The 16939-nt window shown below is 39.0% G+C and overlaps 1 protein-coding gene across 2 annotated transcripts in view; it reads left to right on the forward strand.

The window, feature by feature from the left end:
* Nucleotides 1-15518, forward strand: part of CNOT9 (CCR4-NOT transcription complex subunit 9) — a 30876-nt gene extending 15358 nt beyond the window's left edge. The window contains exons 4-8 of one of the 2 annotated variants that reach the window (XM_006048154.4): nucleotides 643-752; nucleotides 7862-7971; nucleotides 12740-12838; nucleotides 13269-13360; nucleotides 14741-15518. In XM_006048154.4, the coding sequence (XP_006048216.1) occupies nucleotides 643-752; nucleotides 7862-7971; nucleotides 12740-12838; nucleotides 13269-13360; nucleotides 14741-14909 (580 nt within the window). In that variant the 3' untranslated portion in view covers nucleotides 14910-15518. Of the gene's footprint in view, nucleotides 1-642; nucleotides 753-7861; nucleotides 7972-12739; nucleotides 12839-13268; nucleotides 13361-14015; nucleotides 14464-14740 lie in introns of those variants that run through there. The other variant, XM_025278268.3, reaches the window with a different exon arrangement.
* Nucleotides 15519-16939: the final 1421 nt, after the last annotated feature.

Consider the following 16939-nt stretch of genomic DNA (forward strand, 5'->3'; position numbering starts at 1 on the left):
AGTGTAACAGATAAAACCTTGATAGTGGCTGCTTTATTTTGTTGTCTTGGTTTATAAGGCTTTGTCAGCTTGTACCTGTGAATATTATTAATATTGTTATTCACTCATAAATTAGGTGAGAGAAGACATATAGGAGAATCTCTTGTGCACTTAAGTACATTTTATGACCTATTTTTAAAATTTGCAATTGGATATTTTATCAGTTTTTAAGTACTTGGTACTGGTTTCAGGGGAAATTTTGTGTTCTTTTAACCATTGGCCTAGGCTAGGGTTTTTCAGCCTTGACACTGTTGACATTTTGGGCTGGATTAAGTCTTTGTGGTAGGAGGAGGGGGAAAATGGGACTGTCCTGTGCACTGTAAAAATTTTTTAGCAGTATCCCAGTGTCTGCCCAGTGGATGTCAGTCGCTTCAGCTGTGACAACTAAAAATATCTCCAGATACTGCCACATGACCCAGGGGGTCAAAATTACCCCAGCTGAGAACCACTGGGCTAAATTAAAAACCAGTAATGGTCTTCCCTAGAGATTTCTCGGTCAAGCAATATTAAAGGCCTTACAAAATTAACCACCTGGAAATTTGAATGTTCAGAATCCTTATAAATTAGCTCTAAGCTCAGAATGCAATTCTTTTTTTCTTTCAGGTCAGCATTTCTTGCAGCACACATCCCACTTTTTTTGTACCCCTTTTTGCACACTGTCAGCAAAACACGACCCTTTGAGTATCTTCGGCTAACCAGTCTTGGAGTTATTGGTAAGTTATTAGGATCATTCTGCAAGCCTGGAATCATCATCATTCATAATAGTGGTCCTGGCTTAGGTGTTTTGTCTGGTCTTTTATAGCTTTTGTTTACCTATTGTTTATTTTTGTCTTTGGGGTTGAGTCTAATAAAACAGTTTTTACTAATGAATATCAGGAACATGGTCGTTCTTACCAAGTACCATTCTGAGTGTAAGGCTATGAGGCCCAACATTTGGGATTAAATTCAGTGTATATGTAGAAATGTTTATTAATTGTAGGAAAAGTAACATAAAAGAGCATTAATCAACAAAGAATATTGTTACAGGAATAAGAGTTTTAGTTTGTTATTTTCATTTGATTTTTCATCTTTCTCACTTCTAGGCTGTTCTCCCCTAATTCCAGGGATTTACCTTCTATTTTACCTTGTTGAATTTTTGCATGTTCAAGTTAATGTTTTCATATGCATTTATTATTGGACATGTATCTAAAATATTTTTTACTCAAGCAAATTATATATTAGCTATTTCACATCTCAGGCTCCTCGAAAGTAAAATTGGTAGATTTGTGAAATGTAAATACAGTCAGGAAAATTTCTTTCTTAAATTGGCCCTTCCTTTTTTCAGTGTCTTTTTCTCATAGTTTTTGCTTGACATAATAACCAAGTAATAAGAACATCAATTATAGAAGCTTTGTTTTGTTAAATTATTATTTTTATATTGAACCTGTCTTTCATCCTTATGATTGTAAACCATGAATCAGGAGGTATAATTTGAAAGTTTGGTATTTCTCAAAAACATTTTATTCTACTTTGAAGGAGTATCTGTTATGAATGTTATGGTTTTTTACATCTTCTCCTAAGAAGTCCTCTAATTAGAAACTTTTTTCCCAGTATATTCTTTTCTGCTTTTAAGATATAAAAGCTTCTCATGTAGGCTTTGAAACATCAGCATGATTCTAGCCAAAGGAAACATTTATGTTCATTATTCTAATTCAGATCATCCTACTGCTATGGTTGGATGCTGCATTTATGTTAGGATAAAGGTTGATAGTGGGGAGGTGTGGGAAAAAATAGTTGGATGGTATTAAGTTAGTTGTCTATCCTTGCATATATTTTTAGAAACTCAGTTTCTCCCAAGTCATTTGAAAGAACAAGCAGAAGGTGAATGTTTGTGCCTAGACTCTTTCCTACAATTCAAGGCTTATCAGATCAGTTTGAATATAAATGAAGTGATAAATAGCATAAATTAGAGAATACCTGAAACTGAGTAAAAATAAAAATAAAACATATCAAAATTTGTAGCATCCAGATTTAAGCAGAGCTTAGAGGAAAATTTGTATCATTAAATGCTTATACTAGAAAGAAAGAGGTCTTCAATCAGTGAGCTAAGCTTTTCTTTAAGAAATTAGAAAAAGGAGCAAATTTAACCAGAGCAAACAAAAGGAAGGAAATAATAAAGACTAGCTATCAATAAAAATGGGAACAGAAAATCAATAGATGACATCAGTGAAACCAATAGCAGGTGTTTTTTTATTGAGACATGACAAAAACACTGTATTAGTTTTTGGTATACAATATGATGATTTGGTATATGTATATATTGCAGAGTGACCACTACAGTAAGTTTGGTTAACATCCGTCATTACATAGTAAAAACTTGTTTTCCCCTTGTGATAAGAACTTGGAATATGGAATGAAGCAGGGCAAAGACTAATCAAGTTTTGCCAAGAAAATGCACTGGTCATAGCAAACACCCTTTTCCAACAACACAAGAGAAGACTCTGCACATGGACATCACCAGATGGTCAACACCGAAATCAGATTGATTATATTCTTTGCAGCCAAAGATGGAGAAGCTCTATACAGTCAACAAAAACAAGACCAGGAGCTGACTGTGGCTCCGATCATGAACTCCTTATTACCAAATTCAGACTGAAATTGAAGAAAGTAGGGAAAACCATGAGACCATTCAGGTATGACCTAAATCAAATCCCTTATGATTATACAGTGGAAGTGAGAAATAGATTTAAGGGCCTAGATCTGATAGATAGAGTGCCTGATGAACTATGGACTGAGGTTCGTGACATTGTACAGGAGACAGGGATCGAGACCATCCCCATGGAAATGAAATGCAAAAAAGCAAAATGGCTGTCTGGGGAGGCCTTACAAATAGCTGTGAAAAGAAGAGAAGCGAAAAGCAAAGGAGAAAAGGAAAGATATAAGCATCTGAATGCCGAGTTCCAAAGAATAGCAAGAAGAGATAAGAAAGCCTTCCTCAGTGATCAGTGCAAAGAAATAGAGGAAAACAACAGAATGGGAAAGACTAGAGATCTCTTCAAGAAAATTAGAGATACCAAGGGAACATTTCATGCAAAGATGGGCTCGATAAAGGACAGAAATGGTATGGACCTAACAGAAGCAGAAGATACTAAGAAGAGGTGGCAAGAATACACAGAAGAACTATACAAAAAAGATCTTCATGACCCAGATAATCACGATGATGTGATCACTGACCTAGAGCCAGACATCCTGGAATGTGAAGTCAAGTGGGCCTTAGAAAGCATCACTACGAACAAAACTAGTGGAGGTGATGGAATTCCAGTTGAGCTATTCCAAATCCTGAAAGATGATGCTGTGAAAGTGTTGCACTCAATATGCCAGCACATTTGGAAAACTCAGCAGTGGCCACAGGACTGGAAAAGGTCAGTTTTCATTCCAATCCCAAAGAAAGGCAGTGCCAGAGAATGCTCAAACTACCGCACAATTGCATTCATCTCACATGCTAGTATAGTAATACTCAAAATTCTCCAAGCCAGGCTTTAGCAATACGTGAACCGTGAGCTTCCTGATGTTCAAGCTGGTTTTAGAAAAGGCAGAGGAACCAGAGATCAAATTGCCAACATCCGCTGGATCATGGAAAAAGCAAGAGAGTTCCAGAAAAACATGTATTTCTGCTTATTGACTATGCCAAAGCCTTTGACTGTGTGGATCACAATAAGCTGTGGAAAATTCTTCAAGAGATGGGAATACCAGACCACCTGTATGCAGGTCAGGAAGCAACAGTTAGAACTGGACATGGAACAACAGACTGGTTCCAAATAGGAAAAGGAGTACGTCAAGGCTGTATATTATCATTCTATTTATTTAACTTATATGCAGAGTACATCATGAGAAACGCTGGACTGGAAGAAACACAAGCTGGAATCAAGATTGCCGGGAGAAATCTCAATAACCTGAGATATGCAGATGACACCACCCTTATGGCAGAAAGTGAAGAGGAACTAAAAAGCCTCTTGATGAAAGTGAAAGAGGAGAGTGAAAAAGTTGGCTTAAAGCTCACCATTGAGAAAACGAAGTCATGGCATCCAGTCCCTTCACTTCATGGGAAATAGATGGGGAAACAGTGGAAACAGTGTCAGACTTTATTCTTCTGGGCTCCAAAATCACTGCAGATGGTGACTGCAGCCATGAAATTAAAAGACGCTTACTCCTTGGAAGGAAAGTTATGACCAACCTAGATAGCATATTCAAAAGCAGAGACATTACTTTGCTAACAAAGGTCCGTCTAGTCAAGGCTATGGTTTTTCCTGTGGTCATGTATGGATGTGAGAGTTGGACTGTGAAGAAGGCTGAGTGCCGAAGAATTGATGCTTTGGAACTGTGGTGTTGGAGAAGACTCTTGAGAGTCCCTTGGACTGCAAGGAGATCCAACCAGTCCATTGTGAAGGAGATCAGCCCTGGGATTTCTTTGGAAGGAATGATGCTGAAGCTGAAACTCCAGTATTTTGGCCACCTCATGGGAAGAGCTGACTCATTTGAAAAGACCCTGATGCTGGGAAAGACTGAAGGCAGGAGGAGAAGGGGACGACAGAGGATGAGATGGCTGGATGGCATCACTGACTCGATGGACGTGGGTCTGGGTGAACTCCGGGAGTTGGAGATGGACAGGGAGGCCTGGCGTGCTGTGATTCATGGGGTCGCGAAGAGTCAGATGCGACTGAGGGACTGAACTGAACTGAACTGAAGATTTCTCTTAGCAGCCTTCAGACATACACTACAGTGTTGTTACTGTAGTCACCATGCTATACATTATATCTCTGGATCTTACTTACCCTGTAACTGAAAGTTTATACCTTCTGACCACCTTCACCCATTTCATCCATCCCCAATTTTTTGTTGAAAAAAACAATGAAATTAATAAACCTCTAACCAGACAGACGAGGAAAAAAAAGGACACAAATTGGCAAATGTGATAAATGGAAGGGGATACATTGTGTAAGACTCCTCAGACAAAAGGATAATAAGATAATACTGCTAATAACTCTCTGTCCATAAATTTGACCACCTAGGTGAAATGACAAATTCTTTGAAAAATACAGTCTGCTAAAGTGCACTTAAAAAGAAAAAATGTTTAAGACTTTTCCAGAACGTGCAGAGGGGGCTTCTCAACTCTTGATGAAGACAGCAATACTCTGATAATGAAAACTTCAGTTAAAATTTTTTTAAAAGAAGCAAGAATAAGATTGTCTATTCATAGACAGCCTGTGTTGAAGAATCGACAGAAAAAAGCTACTAGTACTGGTGAACTTAATAAGGTTGTAGGATACAGAGTTAGTACATAAAAGTTAGTCATATTTTGGTATGCTTGAGCTAAATAGAAATTGAAATTTTACCAAAATATTTGAAAAACTTGGGTGTAAATTTTACAAAATATGTGCAAAGTCTGTAGTTACAAACTATAAAGCAGTGATAAAATAAATCAAAGAAAACCTAAATAAATGTAGAGATAAACCATGTTTATCAGTTGGTATATCAGTGATTCAATATTACGATGTCATTCTGCCCACAAATGATGTATAGTTTTAGAGCAATTCTAACAAAATTCCAGTAGAAGTTTTTAATAGAAATTGGTGATCCTAGTGAAAGTCTCTCAGTCGTGTCCGAGTCTATGTGAGCCATGGAATTCTCCAGGCTGAATACTGGAGTGGGTAGCCTTTCCCTTCTCCAGGGGATTTTTCCAACCCAGGAATCAAACCCAGGTCTCCCGCATTACAGGCAGATTCTTTACCAGCTGAGCCACAAGAGAAGCCCTTGGTGATCCTAAGATTGTATCTGAAAAGGCAAATGAACTAGAATATCCATTTTTTAAAAAGAAGGATATAAACTTGGAAGATATAGTCTACCTAATTTCCAGATCTACTGGGAAACTACAAAAGTCAAGATATTGTGGTGTTGGAGAAAATAAGGACTTACAGAGCAGAGTGGAGAGTACAGAAATAAACCCACACAAATAAGGTCAATTGGATTTTTGACAAAGGCACAAAGAGAATTTAGTGAAGAAAGGATAGTCTTTTCAATAAATGGTGGTAGAACAATTGGATATTCATATGTAAAGCAATGAACCATGACCCATATCTTGTACTCTATAAAAATTAATTCAAGATGGATTTTAGACCCACATGTAGAAAGTCTAAATGAGATAGTAATTTGACATCTGTTGTAGGCCATGTTAGTTAGTTTTGGTTTGTGCTGTTTAAAGATGTAGTATTTGTAGATTGCCAGTTCTGATTAAAGCAAATGATACCACTCTCTTCTGAAGTAATTGACTATAGTTATTACAGGTCGAGTTAACTAAGGCCTTTGATACAAAAGCTAGCAAAGCATTGGACCACTCAGGGAACAGTCATTTGTTTAATGGGACTTTGACTCCCTGTATACAGAATGAAGAGGATATCACTGAACTGTGTCTGTCATCTGGTCAGTGGTGTCAGTTTAGAAACCAGCAGAGTAGTAGAATTGGGATAATTTTGGAAATTATTTGTCTAGCTCTTATTTCGGAGAAGGCAATGGCACCCCACTCCAGTACTCTTGCCTGGAAAATCCATGGACAGAGAAGCCTGGTAGGCTGCAGTCCATGGGATCACTAAGAGTCGGGAACGACTGAGCGACTTCACTTTCACTTTTCACTTTCATGCATTGGAGAAGGAAATGGCAACCCACTCCAGTGTTCTTGCCTGGAGAATCCCAGGGACGGGGAAGCCTGGTGGGCTGCCGTCTATGGGGTCGCACAGAGTCCGACACGACTGAAGCGACTTAGCAGCAGCAGCAGCAGCTCTTGTTTATTAAAATAGCAGAGGCTTGCAAAGTGAAGGTAACTTTATCAAACTTCGGTGGAACCAGAATTAGAATCTAGGTATGTGTTTCTTGTTTAGGTATGCCCTACAGTGTTTTGCTTTTTGGGGAAAGAGGGGCAATTAAATAACCAGGAAGTCATTTATACATATTGTGAGTAGGATTCAGAGGGCATTGTTTCTTTGTACCTGAGAGTATGCTTTAATACTGATATAGAACTTCTCTCACCAGGGCTTCCCTGGTGGCTCAGACTGTAAAGAATCTGCCTGCAATGCAGGAGACCTGGGTTCGATCCCTGGGGTGGAAAGATCCCCTGGAGAAAGGAATAACAACCCCCTCCAGTTTTCTTGCCTGAAGAACTCCATGGACAGAGGAGCCTGGCAGGCTGTACAGTCCACGGGGTCACAAAGGGTTGGACATGACTGAGCGACTAATACTTCACTACTTTGCCCTGGTGGCTCAGGGGCACAGAATCCACCTGCCAATGCAGGAGATGCAGATATGATCCCTGGATCAGGAAGATCCCCTGGAGAAGGAAGTGGCAACCCACTCCAATATTCTTGCCTGGGAAATCACATGGACAGAGGAGCCTGGTGGGCTGTGGTCCACGGGGTCGCAGAGTCCAACATGATTAAGAAACTAAGACAACAATGATGACAAGAATTCTCTCTTACCTAAAGTACATGGAGAAGAGATGGTGATATTATTGTGTGATTGTCTACCAAAGTGATAGAATAATTACTTAAGTAGCTGAACTGATGCTAACTATGTGATGGACCAAACTTTGTACCTGATCTTTTAGTGTCAACAGTCAACCTGTGCTTTTCTTGCTCCCTTTTTTTTTTTTTTAAGCCAGGGTTTGAATCTGATTCTCTGACATATAAACCACAGTTTGTGTTGTATGTTATTAAGTTCCACAACTAGACGGATGAACAATTTTAGTTGGAAACCCTGACTCTGAAGTAATTTCGTTTGTCCATATTTTCTTTAGGGGCTCTGGTGAAAACAGATGAGCAGGAAGTAATCAACTTTCTATTGACAACAGAAATTATCCCTTTGTGTTTGCGAATTATGGAATCTGGAAGTGAACTTTCTAAAACGGTGTGTGTTTTTATCTTAGATTCTATGTTGTGTTGACTGTTGGACTACTTCGTGGTTGAGTTATCTTTTTCTGCCTACCTTCAAGGTTTTGAAACTTTCGTGAATGTTTTTTTCTCTTTTGAATAAAAATTGTTATATAATGATGATTTAAGAACCTAGAACCATCAGAAGAATATATTAAGTTAAATATTAAATTTCTCCCTTTTATCTGAACCCCCTTCTGACTCCACAGGTATATTTTTCCAGACATTCTTTATACATAATCAAGTATGTATATATATATATATACTTAAGCTTCTGCCTGCTTTGTATTTTAACCATGGATGATAATGTAACTGGTTATAGAATTCTCACCTCTGTCTTCCCTCTCAGAACTCTATTATCATAGCCATGTTGTCTTCTGGTACTGAATGTTGTAGTGAAATCTTGAGTCAGCCTGATATTTTCTTTGTCAGATTTTTTTCTGAAAGAGCCTACTCATTGTGTCTTTTTTGTTGTTGTTAATTTTTATAGTTTCCTCTTTGTTTTGGCCTCTTGCTTAAGCAACATCAGTTATGCTGTATTGTCTATTTTTCATGTGTCTCTTCTTACCCTCTAATTACTTTCTATCTTTAATTTCATATAATGTAATTTTTCTCAAGGCTACTTTTCCATGTTGCTATTTTTAGCAATATCTAACCTCTGCTTCTAAAGTATATCTGGTCATATTGACTATTCACTTTAATTTTTAATTAGGTAAGTATTGCTGAGTTGGATATAAGCAGATGTAATGATTTAAAGTTTGTTTGTTGTGAATATGCAATACAAATAAAGTAAAAATTCATATGCTACTACAAATAGGTATACAAGCAAATAAATGTAAGTCTTCTACCTTACCTCTCAGTTCTTCTCAGTAGTAGCCAGTATTACTACTTTCTTGTAGAATCTTTCCATAAATATTTTATGTATACATGTAGCAGTTTAATTTTGTATTAATTTTTATTAATTTGTATTAATTTTGTGTTAATTTTTGTATTAATACAAATTGTATTGTATTAATTTTTTTCCTCTAGTCTGTGCTTCTCACTTCTCCTGTTTCAGCTCTTCTTTGAATTTTGTATTTTCTTTTAACTTTTTAAAAATGTTTTTTTAAAGTTCATATTAGCTTCAGTTTCCTTGAAAATGCAGATAAGTATTACTTGCTACCGTTTCTTGGGTTATATCTCTATAAAAGTTTCCCTGTGGGAGTCTTTCTATCCAGGATTGCTATTTGTTTAAAAATAATGGATGGAAAGAGAGATGTTATGAGCTGAAGTTGGCAGTTTTTAAGTCAAGTGTTTTGCCTCTGAATACTTTTCCACCCAGCCTGCCAGTCTAGGGTGTGTGTTTTAGGGAGGATTTATACCTCTGCCTTCAACTTTCTACTAAACACACAAAGGATAAGTGACATGTGATCTGTGTTCATGCTTTTCTTTTCTCATTTCTTCCTTAATTTTATTTATTTTGTTAATTTCAGTGGATTTCTGGGACAGGATTGGAATGGGTACAACTGTATTCTGTTGTTTTTAAATTCGTAGTTGCCTGTGAATAGGTGTTTTTCAAGTTGGCTTCTTATGGCTGGGACAGTTTTCTTCTTTTGTGACATTTCTTCCAGGAGCCCCCATCCTAACAATCCCTCCGTTTTCATTCCTTGCCCATTACTAAAATTAACTCATCCTTGATGTTTAGAAGTTCCCATCAACCTTTACACTTCAACTAGAATGCTTCTCCTATCCTGCCTTATAACATGGTTTGTAGTCAGTTCCTGGCATGTCTGTCTTCTTTTGGTCCATGCAAGTAAAGACCTTGTCGTGTTAACTTTTCATGTACAAATCCTTAGTCTCAGGCCTTGTCATAGTAGGCATCAGGTGAAACAGAGGTTCTCAATCAAGGCTGTGTGACATGATCACCTGTCAAGTGTTTTAAAAACATCAGTGTCCAGGTTCCATCTCTGACCTACTGAACCATTGTCCAGAGTGATAAAGTATGGACATTTTTGTGGTTTTTTTTTGTTGTTTTTTTAAATCCCTCTGGATAAGTGTATAGTATGTAAGTTATTTTGGAAAGCTGTTTAGTGGTACCCACTATAAACATAAGTCTACCCTGTGACTCAGCAGTCCCACTCCTGCATATATACCCAAGAAAAATGAGCTCTACAGAGTTCCCTGGCGTTTAGGACTCCATGCCTTCACTGCCAAGGGCCCAGATTCAATCCCTGGTCGAGAAACTAAAGTCCCACAAGGCACGTGGCACACACACACACCCAAAAAATGAGCTCTTATGGGCCATCAGAACATGTATAGGAGTGTTTATGGCACTTTTGCTCATGAAAGATAGAACTGTAGTATATTACAAAATAAACTACACAGTAGTTAAGAAGAATGAACTGCTGATATATGCAGCATAGGTGATATTACATCAGATGAAAGAACCCAGGCACATATGAGTTCATACTGTATGACCATGTATGTGAAAGTCCAGAGTGGTCAAAACCAGTCAGTGAGGATAAATCAGAATAGTGACTCCCTCTCAGGGAAGGATATGACTGGGGAAAGGCACACGGGGATCTTCTGGAGTGCTGAAAATGTTCTATATTTAAAATTTTTATTTTATTTTTATTAAAGTATAGTTTATAGTTGACTTATACAATATTGTGTTAGTTTCAGGTGTACAGCAAAGTGATTCATATATATATATTCTTTATATATCTCTATATATAGAATATATAGATATATATTCTCTTCCACTGTAGATTATTACAAAATACTAAGTATAGTTCCCTATGCTATACAATTGGTCCTTGTTGGTTCTCTGTTTATATTGTTGTTGTTCAGTCACTCAGTTGTGTCTGACTCTTTGCAACTCCATGGACTGCAGCACACTAGGCTTCCATCTCCCACAGCTTGCTCAAACTCATGTCCATTGAGTCGGTGACGCCATCCAACCATCTCATCCTCTGTAGTCCCCTTTTCCTTCTGCCTTCAATCTTTCCCAGCATCAGGGTCTTTTCTAATGAGTCAGCTTATAGTATTGTGTATATGTAAATCCCAACTTCCTAATGTTCTGTATTTTAATCTGGTTGTGGTTCACAGATGTGGAATAAGTAAAAATCAAAATACACTTAAGATTAGTACGCTTAACACATTTTACTGTGTATATGTTTGTTTGATTTTCTTATTGGTGCTATAAAAGATTGTCACAAGCTCGGTGGCTTAAAACACCACCAGTTTATGGAAGCCAGAAACCATAAATTCAGTTTAACCAGCTTAAGTCAGGGCGCCCGTAAGGATGGCATTGCCTCTAGAGACTCTAGGAGTGAATCTCTTCCCTTGCTTTTTTTCAGCTTTCTTTCTTTCTTTCTATATATATATATGTATATGATTTTATTTGTTTATTTTTTGCTGTGCTGGGTCTTTGTTGCTACACACGGGCTTTCTCTAATTGCGGCGAGTGGGGACTCCTCTTTAGTTTTAGTGTGTAGGCTTCTCATTGCAGTGGTTTCTCTTGTTGCAGAGCATGGACTCTAGGGCTTAGGCTTCCATAGTTGAGGCTCCTGGGCTTCAGAGCATAGGCTCAGTAGTTGTACATTGGCCCAGTTGCTCTGAGAAATGTGGGATCTTCCCAGATCAAGGATCAAACCCGTGTCTCCTGCATTGGCAGGTGAATTGCCTTTTTCGGCTTTTAGAATTGCACATCTTGGCTATTCCTCCCTCTTCCATCTTGACAGCCAGCAGTGTAGCATGTTTAAATCTCTGCATCTGTCATATCACCTTCTCTATGGTCACATCTCCCTCCACTTGCCTTTTATAAGAACCCTTGTGATAATGACCTTTAGGGCCCACCTGGATCATCCAAGATGGTTAATCCCCCCAAGATTCTTAACAATCACATCTGCAAAGTACCTTTTGCCTTATGAAGTAGCATCCCCAGGGTTTAGTGATTACAACCTGGATATGTTCGGGGGCCATTATTTAGCTGACCACAATGTTATACACCAGTAAAATAGTAAAATAAAACAAATAATTCCCACAGTTGATTCTGATGAGCAGCTAAGGAAGAGAATCATTATAATAATCATTTGACTTGAATTAAAACTTTTTTAACCCCATCTGTGTAAGAGTTAATGAGCTTAAATCAAGCTTAAATTGAGTGTATTCTTTATTACTGTTGGAAGTTTTTGAAGGGAGGCTTAAAAATCTTATTTTCTTAATGGTCTTTTAAGAATAGGAAAAATCTTACCTAACTCATTTGGAAGAGATGAGGCATGGCTGCATTTCTGAAATCATCTTGGCCCATGGAAAACTGGGAAGCTCTGTGTTTAACTAGGTTTGGATCTCAACTCTGATTTAGTCACTTTGTTGCTTGGGATCTTAACCTGGCAAGTTAAGATTGATTAACAGTTATACCTGGCACATAGGTGTTCAATAACTAAGAAAACCTCTCTGTTTTTAGACTCTGATGATTACCTGCTCTTTTTAAGTAAAAGAACAATGGTACCTACCTCATAGGTTTGTTGTGAAAATAAGATAAGACATGTTACAGCTTTAGGAAAAATTCTGGCACATAAAGTTGAATATGGTAATATTTATTAATTTTTTTGTACTGTGCATAAGTTGTCATAATTAAGTTATCTAGAATGCAGGGGTATTTTCTTAGTTTTCTGCTTCATGGTTATTCCTAGGAGAGGAGTAGACAGTTGGAAGACAAGTCTGAACAATGTTTTAGACTCCTTAATTTTGTTTTACTCCAGGTTGCCACATTTATCCTCCAGAAGATCCTTTTAGATGACACTGGTTTGGCTTATATATGTCAGACATATGAGCGTTTCTCCCATGTCGCCATGATCTTGGTGAGTTCTTTCCTTTACCTTTTTTATTTATTTGGCCATGTTGGGTCTTAGTTGTGGCATGGGGGATCCTCTGTTGCGGCGCGTAGGCTTCTTTCTAGTTGTGACACCCGGGCTTTAGAGCTCACAGGCTCAGTAGTTGTGTAGGCTTAGTTGCCCCAGGACATGTGGGATCTTAGTTCCCCAACCAGGGATTGAATCCGAGTTCCCCTGCATTGCAAGGAGGATTCTTAACCACTGGACCACCAGGGCTTCTGATCACACAACTTAGTTTCTTTGCAGTCGACATTGAGCTACTTCAGTCTCCCAACAGGAAACAACAACCATGAAACCTTGTATAACAGTTCTTGCAATATCTGGTCTCTGATACCAACTAGGATTATGTTGTGTTTTGTATGTTCTCTCCTACCCCACCTTGTTTTGCGGAAAACAGGGTAAGATGGTCCTGCAGCTATCCAAAGAACCTTCCGCCCGTTTGCTGAAGCATGTAGTAAGATGTTACCTTCGACTCTCAGATAACCCCAGGTAAACATTTATAGAATTTAGAGGACTTTGGGGAAATACTCTGATGAGCGTCTGCCCCATTTCATGTCATGGCTTCTGTATCTTTAGGACAGGGAAGGGATAAAACTTCAGGTCGTCTGAGACAGACCTTGATTAATTTCTTTTAAAATCTGAAATGCTAAATTTAAAAATCCATCAGTGTTGTCTCCCCACCAAAACTCTGTACCCTACTCTAAAATTCCCGAGAGTTCAGATAGTGAATCTCATGATCCATTACTCCTGTGGTTTGAGCTTTCTGTTCTACTCTAGGCAGTCAGAAAGAAAAGTATATTTTCAAAGATCTCTTAAGAAAGGAACAAGCCCAGAGGGTTCTTGAATTGTATCTCTAGTTCTCCTCTTGATTCCTGTAAAGTCCTTTAGCTAATTATTTTACCTCCGTATTTCTTTCTGCCAGAAATCATACATTGTAGATACAGTGCATTTTAGAAAAATTTGACCTTTTGCTTTGTAAATCCATAATTCATGCTGAAAGCCACTTGCTCATATTCTGCTAAACCACATAATGGGATGATTTCTGTGTTCCTAGGAATGGGGATAACTTGATTAATGTGAACTCCTGCCACTGAGGTTATTTAAGCCCTAAGTATTTCTTTGACCATTTTCTCCTGTTCTTTAGTGGTTCCTGATTTCACCAAGTTTGAAAATACGTTTATTTAAAACTCTCCTTGTAAAAGAAACTAGGCTAAGTACAAAAGCCATAACTTTAAAAAAAAAAAAAAAAAAAGCCTTATAAATAGTTAATTTACCTTAATGAGTTTTCAGATTTGACTTTTACTGGTAATATTTTAAAGAAAATGAAATATTGGAAAGTTCATCTGATAATAACTTTATGATAGTTTTACTGCTCATCTCTTAAGAGTTTTAACATAAAACTGAAGCTGTTTTTGGAAAGACACAAATTTTTATCAGTTTAGAGTTAAAAGTTCATTAACTTATCCTACTATGAATCAGGTCATATCCCCTGTTATTGTTCTGATTTTGGAATGTTTCATTTACTATCACCCATGTATTTTTAACATGAGTATTTCGACAACTGTAATAAATCAGAAAGTAGTTTGAATTGAGGTAAATTGTTGCATCATTTTATTCTATTTGCTTTGTCACAAAGTTCAATGTAGGGGAAACATTCTGAAAATGTTTACAGACAACAGATCCTGGAGGTCTCTAAGCCTGTGTCTAATATAAGCTTTAGATAATTTTAATGGCTTATTAAAGTACTTGACAGAGCCATAGATTCCCAGGATTCTTTATATTTATATCTAAGAAAAGGGCTCTTCCCTGTCCCCCAATATGGGTTTATTTGTTTGGTCTCCCTGGTTGGTTGGTTTGTTTTTGATGTAGGGCACGTGAAGCACTCAGGCAGTGCCTCCCTGACCAGCTGAAGGATACGACCTTCGCCCAGGTGCTAAAAGATGACACCACCACCAAACGCTGGCTTGCACAACTGGTGAAGAACCTGCAAGAGGGTCAGGTCACTGATCCCCGGGGGATTCCCCTGCCCCCTCAGTGATCCTCCCCCATCCCCTCCCACTACTCCCCCCAAGTTGGGGGAGGGAGGGGAAACCTGCAAGGAAAACAGCTCAGGTTTTATCGCCGACTGGGAATAGACGACCTCAATGCTGAACTGCACTGGAGAAAAGGGGCACGGTACCCCCGCTGAGGTGTATGAGCTGCCATCTCAGGCTGCCTTGAGGACCTGGGCTCCCTCTGCTACTCCCAGGAAACGGGTTCCTGACACAGCAGTCTGCCACCATAGCCAAGGAGGGTGTCAACACCAGCAAATGCTGTATTTGCAGCAGGCCCACGATGACCCTTCTCCCTCACCTCTACCCAGCCACTGGCGGGAGGGAAGACTGGTGGCAGCAGCAGCGCTCTAGGCACGGTGAACGCCTGGGACCAAACCATGTGGCGTTTTCTTATTTTGCCTTCCTGGAAGACTCAAGATGTGTCACTTCATCCTCTCTCTCAGTATTTGTTTACTTTGGTTTTTTGTTTTTAATCTTAGAGAGAGGTGTGTTTAGTGGACACAAGCTGTTATATTCAGCAAACCTTTGTCAGTTGGCACTGTTTACAAGTCTGTTAGCTGCATAAGCTCAATAAAAAGTTGGTCTGGGCATTACATCCCCTCTAGGAGGCCAATAGCTGCGTGAGCTGTTGGGGGGAATGGGAGGCAGGGGAAGGATATGAAGCCAAAGGACAGCAGGAACCCACCACCTATTTCCCTTCCCTTCTCCATTCTTCTACCCCCAGTTCTGGATGCCACAAGGACCTTAACCTTGCTTCTGGCTTTCGCTGCTAGCTTTTCCAAATCTCAGTGCTCTTCCCTTGTTCACTTTCCTAAACTTAAAACAGGCGTCTTAATTCACCAGACTGTCCTGGAAGGATATTGTATTGAGAGGAGATGATGAATGTCACCTTCAGTTCAAGTCCTCAGAGACATTTCCTGGATGACTTTTAAAAGGAAGGTTATCTGGGCTTACGATGATAGGCTCCTTGATCCTATTCTTTGCTTTGGTGTGAATCTACAATTCCAAGTGTCTTCATGATTGTACTTGAAGCAGTATTAACTGAATGAGTTAATTTTATTCAGATTTAAGCTAGAGCACTGGACTCGGCTTGCTCAGTCTTGTTGGGTTTTTTGTTTTTTTTGGTTTTTTTCTTTTGTTTTGGACACATTCCCTTATTGTCTGTGGGAATTATGAGATTGTCTCTGTAATATTTTTCACTTTTTCGTACTGTGTCAGAGACTCTCCGTTTCTTCTGTGGATCTTTAAATGACTCTGTTCATAATCTAGAGGTTTGAATCTGCAGTCCAATGTAAATTAAATTGCCTTGCTTTCCCCCAGTCCTTCCACCTACCATTACCTACTGTCTCTCTAATCCCCATCTGCAATCAGAGATGGAATTTATAACCCAACTAGAGAGACCAAATATTTTCAGTCCACATCTTACACAGTTGAAGGTGAGTCTGAACACATTTGAGGAGAGTTACAGGGGGCAGGCTCAGAAAAACCTTTGCAGGGGCAGTTTTGCCAACCCAAGGGCTCTTTCAAGCCGACTTTCACAAAGGGAGCCGGCCTTATTAGTTGGCTTCTGTCTCTCTAGAGCCAAGAAAGTAGTAATGAAGTAGCCTAGATGTAGGAAGGGTAGAATAAGCACTTACTCCGCAGCTTTCAAAAATGAAGAGGAGAACCAGACCAGCTCTCACTAAGCTCAAGCCTGAGGAGAAGAAGCCTTGGAGAAAGCAGAGAGCAGCATGGACTAGATAAACGTCTTGACTCCCTTCAGCCCACAGTTTCCTGCAGACTCCAGCTAGGTTAACCCTGGTTTTTGCCAACCGCCTTCCTGCTGAGCCAAAGTTTTCTCATTCCCTCTCCTTTGGGGAAGCAGTTGAGGCCCCAGGCCCCAGGCCATGCTCCCTGAGAAATTCTCTTCTCCATCTTTCGGTGCATTGGCCATTGTACTGTGCCAATAGTGTCTTAATTCTTGTACCATCTAATCTCAGCGGGCCTTGGACCCCACGTAGGAGTTGAGGGGAGG

Source organism: Bubalus bubalis, chromosome 2, assembly GCF_019923935.1.
Source record: "Bubalus bubalis isolate 160015118507 breed Murrah chromosome 2, NDDB_SH_1, whole genome shotgun sequence".
Taxonomy (NCBI): Eukaryota; Metazoa; Chordata; class Mammalia; order Artiodactyla; family Bovidae; genus Bubalus; species Bubalus bubalis.